This window comes from Buceros rhinoceros, unplaced genomic scaffold (assembly GCF_000710305.1).
Source record: "Buceros rhinoceros silvestris isolate BGI_N320 unplaced genomic scaffold, ASM71030v1 scaffold45712, whole genome shotgun sequence".
Lineage (NCBI taxonomy): Eukaryota > Metazoa > Chordata > Aves > Bucerotiformes > Bucerotidae > Buceros > Buceros rhinoceros.
This window is the reverse complement of record NW_010399151.1, coordinates 4,818-14,078: the sequence shown is the minus strand read 5'-3', so window position 1 is coordinate 14,078 and position 9,261 is coordinate 4,818. Positions and strand designations below refer to the sequence as shown.

Here is a 9,261-nt window from a genome sequence, read left to right as displayed (position 1 = left end):
TGGTATGAAAAGTGGCAGAAAGTGCAGTTTGCTGTATCTTTCATCCTCTGAATGTTTTCGAATTATTATTTATTTTGACATTTCTGTGGAGAAGACGTTGTTAAAATAGCCACTGGTGAGGTGTTTGTGCTTGTAACTGCTGCACGGATGCTGCCTTCTGCCCGCTTGGCTTCAGCAGAGCCAGTGCACACCTGTGGGGTCAGACTGACCTCAGAGCAAAAAACATCAAAGCCAGTAGGATTAGTAGAGTTGCCAACTGGCTCATCTGGCTCTGTTTTGCCCGTGGGTTTCATCACCCTTTCTGTTTCACAACCGTGGGGTGACAGCGTGACCCGCTGGAATGTTGCACGTTGGCATTGCAGACATGCCACCGGCTTCTGCGAATGAAAATACAGCCGTGGCGTTTTTTGTGGTCCTCAGGTGATGAAGACATCTTACTTTGCTCTCTGCAAAGTTGTGCTAGCCTAGCAGTGTCAGAGGAGAGGGTGTTTTAATACGGGCACACATAAACACCCTAGGGTGGACGCAGAGAGTTCTCACTGTCCATTTCTCTGTTTAAAATTGGCTTTGCATACAGCTGCCTCTGTGCTAGTCAGCGCGTTGCATAGGTATGGTCATACTGGCAAAAACCTGAAGTGTAGAAGAGGCCCGAACTGTAACCGTGTCACTTGTAACTGTTGTACTGTAATCTTGGTATTCCAGGCTGGTGTATGTGTGTTTACAAATGTTTTCTTCTGATGGGCAGTTCTCACCTAGTTGGCTAGTGGCTGTGCCCCTTGTTCACATTTGTTTGCAGGCTTTCAGAGAATGCAAGCCATGTGTTGTGTGTGTTTACTGAAAGTATTGGTGGGAAGATGATGTCTAGAGAGCTTACCTTGATGGTTCCTTAAAGCAGAAGTTTGAAATCTGTTGTAAGATGAAGGGTGCTGGTGTTTTGGATTGTTTTTTCTAAACTGTGCTTAATTGCAGGAAAAGCTCAAGCAGAAGGTGGATCAGCTCGGACATCACTTCTTATTTTAGTGTCCATCTTCTTATCTGCTGCTTTCCTTATGTTCCTGGTATATAAAAACTTCCCACAACTTAGTGAGTAAGTATGTCAGGAAATAATAATTTATTTGCTTTTCATTCAGTATCAAATCGCAGAGGAGACTACATCGGCTTAAGTGTTTTTTAAACTGATGTGAGGTAATTATAGACATGACCTTATTATTTTTAAAGGTGATTTGAGTTTATAACCTTGAATGTTATGATACAAAGTTTAATACTGAAATACTAACCGGTAGGACCTCTGTGAACAGAGTTGTCCTTGCCCTAGGGTTACTGGTGGACAGTTGAGGTGCTGTGTTTTGAACAAAGTTACCCCTGTTACATTAGCAACGGTAACTCAGTGTATTCATAACCTTCTTCAGCTGAAAGCCGAAGCATGCTTGGTTAGAGCCAGGTTCACTTTGAAATTTCTTGGGCACTGGTATAACCCCAAGCTGTTATCAAAAGGGTACATCCTCCTTCCTTCAGAGCTAAGCTTCATGTTCTCTCTTTCTCCTTTTCACTGCATCTGGTACTCATGCTGAGAAGGTAGATAGTTTGACAAGATGGAAGCCTGCTTGTCTGACGATTTCCTTTTTTTCTTTTAGTAGTTACTTTTCTGTCTGATTAACTTGGCCAGCAATTCAGTTTGCAGCAGTCCAGTCACTAAGTTTGATACAGAGGAAGAGAGGACACTCAACTGTGCTGCCTCGAGTTGCACCAGGTTGAGGAGTGACACGAAATTTTGCTCTTAGAGGCTTGGTTTTGTTTGTGAGGTGAAGCTGTGCTGCTCTTGCTGTGCTTCAGGTTATGGCTGCTGAGGCAGTCACAGGTGTTTTTGGCTGACATGTCAACTGCTGTTCAGTTGCCAAGGTTTGGTTTGAGTAATTGTTTCTTTTTGATTAGCTTTTCTAAGAGGAAAAAATAATCCTAGAAATAAAGCAGATTATTCTAATGAATAAAAACCTGGTTTGCAAATATTTAATATTGAAGATTTTCTAATCTGAAACACTGTAAAGCGTTTGTCTGAGAATCACAGCAATGTTCATGTTGTTTGTTTGCTGAGGTTGTAGTTTAGTGATGTAGTGTATCTAATTATCTATATATTTGGTAAGTATTTTTACTATACTGTTTGATTACTCTTACCACCATTCCTACATTTTTTTCTTTTCTTTTCCAGAGAAGAAAGAGAATGTATAAAGGTTCCTAGAGATATGGATGATGCAAAGGCCTTGGGAAAAGTCCTATCCAAATATAAGGACACATTTTATGTTCAAGTATTAGTGGCTTATTTTGCCACGTATGTTTTGTATCCTTTTTCTGATATAAAAGGTGGTATTAATGAGTTATTTCTCTGAAAAACAAATGAAAAATACAAAATGATAACTTCTTGATCATGAGTGAAGGAAGGGAACGTGCCTAGGTGTGTTTATAAGTAACACAACTATTCCAAAACTTTTGAACTTAAAAACATTTCTTACATGTTTCAGTATGCTTTTTGGACTGTGAGAAGGCGTTGAGTAGAAGGAAATTGATGCAGGCGCAGTAAGTGCTGTTGAGGATTTGTGTGTAGCTTCACTGTGACTGCGTTTGCAATGGATAAGGCTTTTGGCTTTGTTGGACTTGGTCTTATTTGAGTGTTACGTTGACTTTTTTTAATTGCAAGCTGAATTGCCAGTTAGAAAATACCATTGATTCTAGAGGAAAACTGGAACTACTGCACTGTTCTTTCTTGAGACATTCAAAAGTAAGAGTAATTTACAGAACATTTTACAGCATTTCTTAAGGAAAGCATTTTGCACCTTCTTTCATCTCTGCAGTGCCTACATTCAAGAAACAGATCTACTTCCTTAGAGAGGGCTGAATTTCTGAAGTACTTTCTGCCTAGGGAGACACAAAGGCTACCTGTATTCTGTGTTAACTTTTTTCCTGAGTGCTGAATATATTAATTAATCATTAAACACACTCTTCGCTAGAACACTTAACTGAAGGTTAAAATCTGTTAAAAGCTATATAAGAGGTCTGTTTCATAGTTTAATGCAGGAGGCTTTTGTAACTCGGAAAAATAAACGCTGAATGTGCCATTAGTAATTATACTCTGTCTTGTTCTTTTTAAGTGCAGTTCACAAATAATAGATTTATGAAGAAAATAAAATGTTGGAGTTTATATATTAACAAGAAGTAGAACGGAATTGGCTGTTTATTGAACTACTATTGCAGCCGATGTGACACATGCACTGTCTCAGCAGTAGACTGTGATCAGTTGAAAAGCGTGTTATAGATATCTCAGAACCTTGACACTTGCTCAGAAAAAGCTATACTGGTTGTAATGGACTTAATATGAAGGAAAATTATTCAGCTTTTTGATGGTTCAGTCAATTCAACTCAGATAAAATAGTGTGCAATTTTTTCTTTTTGCTTTATAAAATTTCTCTCCAGCGTGGGCGATACGTCATCTCAAGTATGCCTGGCAAACCCTAAGCTCAACAGCCTGCTTGTTTATGTGGCAGAAACTTAATTTTTGCCTTTTCGATAAATTTTGACTGAAATTGGTGATCGTATATCCTAGTTATCTGGTGATTGCAGCATGCCTATTTGTAAGGAAGTAGTAGTTGCCTTCATACGTGTCAGTATTCTGTGGAACTCGTAGTAGTTATGGGCTTGGACAGGTCTGTGAACTTTTCAGACTATCTGAAATCTGCAGATCTGCACCTAGCAATGTAAAATCGGAAGTACATGTTTCCTGTAACATCTCAATAAATCCCCAGTCTCAGCTGTAGCACAGATAAAGAGAAAAATGCAGCACAGCTCTTATTTAGTGACTTGTTGTTGTAGTGTAATGGTGAATCTACCCATTGTTTCTCTGTGTTTGGGCTTCTTGTGGTACTCTGCAAATGTATTTTGAAGTAACGATCTTTAGTGACAATGCCTAGTAACATTTATGCTTTTTTGAATTGTGATATATATCCTGACTAGCTTTTTTATTTCTTAATTAAGATGCATCCAGCTTGCAAACATTTGCTATTCCTGGGTCTATATTTCTCAGTATCTTGTCAGGGTTTCTTTATCCCTTTCCGCTGGCCTTATTTCTTGTTTGTCTGGTAAGTATGGAAAATAGTTTGTGAGGGCATATATTTCTATCTAATTGGAATGCAACCAAGCATCTGAGCAGCCCTCTGCTTGAAATTTTTGGAGTCCAAGTGAAATAGGGATATACTTTAGTTTGAGGAATTAATGAATTCTCATTCAGCTCTGTTGTGAGACTGGCATTACCCACAAAATTCACTGTAGCATTGGGTGATGATCCAAAAGACTAAACTGTTTCTCCAAGTTTTCATAATGATGGAGGCATCTGAGTGCGAATCAGGCAGTTTCCTTTACTTTAGATTTATGTAGCATCCACCGGAACCCAGCTGTAATTTCAAACACCATTACATACATATATATTACCTCACTGCAAAACAGGGCCATTTAAATGACTTAAATACCCAAGAAGCTTAGTTTAAGATACGAAATGTTTGTTATTGACAAGCTTCAAAAAATGTCATGAACAAAAGATGCAGTTCATAACGAGCATTAGTATGTGAGTATGAGGTAATTGATTAGGTATGAAGGACCAAGGTCATGAATTAACGTTTGAATCTTTTCAATGCCTTTGTTCTTCTTATTTGCAAAGCTTTCACTGTTCAGAACGTTAAAATAAAACTGCAGAAGCACTCAGTGTTAACTGGTAGGTAATCAGCATCATCTACTTAGAATGTTGAGTTCGATCTAAATGCCTTAGAAATAAAGGCACTGTCTTGGGCCAGCAGCGTTCTTGGTGGGTGTGTAACGCTGCTGAAGGAGAGCCCTTCAGCCTCAGTGGAGAGCCACATGGAAGCAGGCCCTGTGTAGCCAGTGTAGTTAATAGGAATATAAGGCTCGGATTATTTAGAGTTTCTGCTCATTTGATTGTTATTTTTTTCTTTCCCCTTCAGTGCTCAGGACTTGGAGCTTCATTCTGCTATATGCTTTCGTACCTAGTGGGCCGTCCTGTTGTATACAGATATTTAACAGAAAAAGCAGTAAAATGGTCAGAACAGGTAAAGTTTCTAGAGGTGCTGAAATTTATGATAGAAAATACATAGTGAAATTGCATGGAGAAGTAGGGGTCTGGTGCTCATGTATCTGGTTACAAAGTAAGGATTCTGACTCCTTTCTGATACTGTGTACTTTCTCTGAGTGTTTTTTAAACAGTAGGGAGTATTCCTAGTTTTATGGTATTTCCTGTGAGGAAGCTGTTTTTATCTAGGAAGAGTTTGAAACTGATAAACTCTGCTGGTTTAGGTGATGTCAGTAGGAAACTCAAATTTTGACTTCAAGTCATAGCTCGCTGAGCATCAGAGCCAATGAAAGCTGGGTTTGCATTTTTTTATAAGGGAAGCAAACCTGTACCTGTATGTCTGATTGCAAAACCCTAATTGGAAGATGTTACTGTGTTTGGAGTATTTAGAAGCTCCCATACTGTGTCTGGTAACAATAGTTTCAGCAAATGTTAATCATCAGATGAAGTTAGAGATTTTTACAATACAAAACCATAGTGCGATTAGTATTTGACTTTGTGTTTCTTGCTTCCGTACTCCGAAACGTGTTCAAACAGTTATTTTTTTTTACAAGTATGAAGCACAACTAACTGCCATGTTCAAGATTTATAAATCACATAAAAATATTTAAAACTTGTTCCTCATTAGGTAAGTTGTGAAGCTGTTCTGCACAATCGACCTTATAAATAATAGAGTAGTATTTTGACTGAGTGGCACATGGTGGCTATTTCCATTAGTAGGAATGGATATGTGATACAAAATGTTGCAATTGCATGTCCAGCTCATATCTCACTGTTTCCAGGTTAATTGGACTATATACAGGATTAATCACTTTAAATATTTGTCCTTCACCAAGATGACAATAGCTACAGTGCTATTACTGAACAATAGCAATGCTACCGACTGTAGCGTTGCAGTTAAAGTTGGGGGGGTATGTGTGTGGCAGAACAGGATTGAGACTGGTCTGAGTTGCTATATGAGATTTGAGATGGAATTGCAATCAGACTAAGTCTGGTTTCAGCTGGGGCCAGATGACAATGTTTAGGTTTAGGCTTAGTGAAAGTCTGCCAGGATAGGCCAGAAGTGGTGGGTTCTTTGCTGTCCTTATAATTTGGTTTGAGATTACTGTTTTTGTTTGAAAGAGTTAATGTGCTAAATCCAGGCTGGAAGGAGAAGAGGCTTTGATATAGTACTCGTGTAAGGAGCTGGGCTCCTAATTATATTGAGATATAATTAAGACTGTAAATGAAGTTGGAGCTATTGGGGTGGCTCCTGGGTAAATGTTAATGCTAGGCTCTAATGTGTGGGCAATAGGTTTTGCAGCTGTTCTGGCAGCAGCCACCTGATGAACTTCAGAGCCGTGACTTGGGTAAATTTCCAATATACAGCTGTGTTTCAAGATTGGTCATGAGTTAGGACAGAATGGGCTGAGGAACAAACTTCAGCGTTAGTTCCTGCAAAAACTGAGGGTCAGGATGACAAGCTGGCAGTGTCGGCAGAGGTTTCTGTGAGAAAGTTAGACTTGCTGCTGCGCTGGATTACTTGTTGGCTGATTCAGACCATCATCACCGTGCTCTGCTGTAGACTGGTATTTCCAGGCTAACTTCAGTACTATTTAATAGGTGATTCACTGATGACTCTTCCTTGAGTCACTCATTGTTTCACTGATTTTTATGTTTGTAACTTGTAAATTTCTACAAAAAACCCCCTTAACAGACCTCCAGTAGTAGAATCATTGTTAAGGGTTTTTTTTGTTTGTGTATTTTCAAGGTGGAATGTTTTTACTAATTTTTTTGTTTTGTTTTGGCAGGTTGAAAGACACAGAGAACACCTCATTAACTACATAATATTTTTGAGAATAACACCATTTCTTCCCAATTGGTTTATCAATATAACATCTCCTGTAATTAATGTGCCATTGAAAGTATTTTTCATTGGCACTTTTCTAGGTAAGAATCCTGTCGGGTGAACTGCAGTTTGGGGGTGGCCAGGAGGTTTTTATTTCCGTTGTTGAGCCCCTGCTGGGCAGCTGGCAGTCTCTGTTCCAGTATAAGGTCTGGGCTCTTTGATGGGTGGTGCTTACAGCATTGAAAGGTTTCTAGCAGTCGGGACTATCAGATGTACTGAGCAGAAGTAATGAAGCCAGGTGAATTTCTTGCTTAAGGAAACGTACCTTATATGAACACTTCGTTAGTAGGCTTTTGTTTCACTCCATGGCTATAATACTTCTGTGAACTTCTATAAGTTCCTATTTTGAACTCAATGTAATTGTGTAAGGATGTATGTGACTTTGATTTGAAGGATTGTTTCTCCCCTTCCTGATCCATTTTGTTCATCATGTTATATCTTCCTAGGATTGAATTCATAATTTAACTAACTGGCATATTTTTGCAAATATTTTTTACCCAGTTAGGAAACAATCCATATTTTTTCTCTATGAACTTAAATAAAATCTGTCTGTAGAGAGACAACTTGAAATCTGCAGATTCTGAAGAACAGACGTAATTTTCTTAATCTTAGGTGTTTGAGTTTTTGTTAAAAATATTAAAAATGGCATAAGCCTAGTTCTTCTAAGAAGAGGTTGTTGTCTTTAAATTTAGTATTGACATCTCTTTAAAAAAAAAAGTACAAGGCAACAAAGTCTGAAATTTTTGCTGTTAAAAGCTGGGTGACTAATATGTTTTGTCCTCTATTTTTTTTCTCTAACAAGTTGGTTTTGTTTCCTTTGCCCTCCTACTCTTCTAATTCCCTGCTCCAGGTGTGGCACCACCTTCTTTTATAGCCATTAAGGCAGGAACAACGCTGTACCAGCTTACAACAGCAGGGGAGGCTGTCTCCTGGAACTCTCTTTTTGTTCTCATGATCCTAGCCATACTCTCCATCCTACCAGCTGTCTTCCAGAAGAAACTGAAACAGAAGTTTGAATAAGGATCAAACTGGACCAGAGTTTCCCATATTTCATCTCAGGATCAGCACTTCTGATATTTGTATATTTGCTTTTCTATTGGATCTTAAGCAATTAAAGGGGAGGGTTGTAATTGATAAGAATGTCTTTAAATGAACATGTGGCCTAAAACTGAAGGAACTATGTTCAGAAATGTACTGCATGTAGTTTTGTAACTGAGCCGTCAGTGTTTTACTTTGGGAGGGTGTGTTTGTGGCCCTCACGATGAGGGAAGTGAAAACACAGATGTAACATTTTGCTCTGATTTTACATGCAGAGCAAGAATTGTAAGGTAGAAGTAAACTACAGGTAATGCTTTCTAAAACTTGCAGGAAAAAACCCTTAATTATCCAGCGCAATTTTGTAACGTTCTGTAGGTTTGCATGTGATCTGGTCTGAGTACATTTCTCATCAACAATGTTTCTCTTCTTTTTTTGCCTTTGGGAGTTCCAAAATAATAGCATAATATAGTAACGGTGCTTGCTCAATAAAGGATTTTCACAGTACTTCAACTACAATGATATCCTCATCCTGACGGTTTACTTCTATTTGTTAGCGCTGTGTAGATTTAAATACTTGAGCCTACATCTGCTCTACTAACTGTATTAACAAAGGCACAGTCTCACATCATTCCTTTTTGTCCTCTGTAAAGTTTTATTCTGAGAGAGGATATAGGAATGGAGAGAGCGGGTTAATTTTTATCATGTTTGGCTGATTTTGAAGTTCTAATTTTAATCTTTTAATGTCGGTTATTTTGCCAATATGTCACTTGTGTAAGTTTATCCTGCCAATTTAAGAAAGTGATTGTATGGTTATATAGAAGTTTCAGTTCTCAAGTGATACAAAAATGTTTAAGTGGTGTAATATTCCCATTTCTCAAGCAATATGTAGAGAGCAATTTTTTCATTGCAGCTCAAAGAAATGTCAGGTACACAGATTGGTGCAGCTCTTATTAAAGAGCTCATTCCAAATAACGTTCAAAGCATCATGTAACAGAAGGCTTTGTATTGAAAGGATTGTTCCTTTGTCTAAATCGTAGCTGGCAATGGGCAACCAGCCATGATTCACCGTTAAGTACAAGTGTATGTATTCCCTTGATAAGGTATATGATACCTCCCTTGTATGCTTCTAACTGTTGTAGTTTGTAGTACTGTCAGTGGAATCCCATAAAATGAGGCCCCGATCAGCAAGGAACTGGGGTGTGCATTT

At 38.4% G+C, this 9,261-nt stretch overlaps 1 protein-coding gene across 1 annotated transcript; it reads left to right on the top strand.

Moving 5' to 3' along the window:
• The first annotated feature begins 340 nt into the window (after window positions 1–340).
• TMEM41B (transmembrane protein 41B) lies at window positions 341–8,567 on the top strand. The gene is made up of 7 exons (XM_010131347.1): window positions 341–420; window positions 923–1,087; window positions 2,207–2,335; window positions 4,034–4,127; window positions 5,004–5,108; window positions 6,919–7,057; window positions 7,867–8,567. Exons 1-7 carry the CDS (start codon window positions 341–343, stop codon window positions 8,034–8,036), a joined length of 882 nt encoding a protein of 293 aa, XP_010129649.1. The 3' UTR covers window positions 8,037–8,567.
• Window positions 8,568–9,261: the final 694 nt, after the last annotated feature.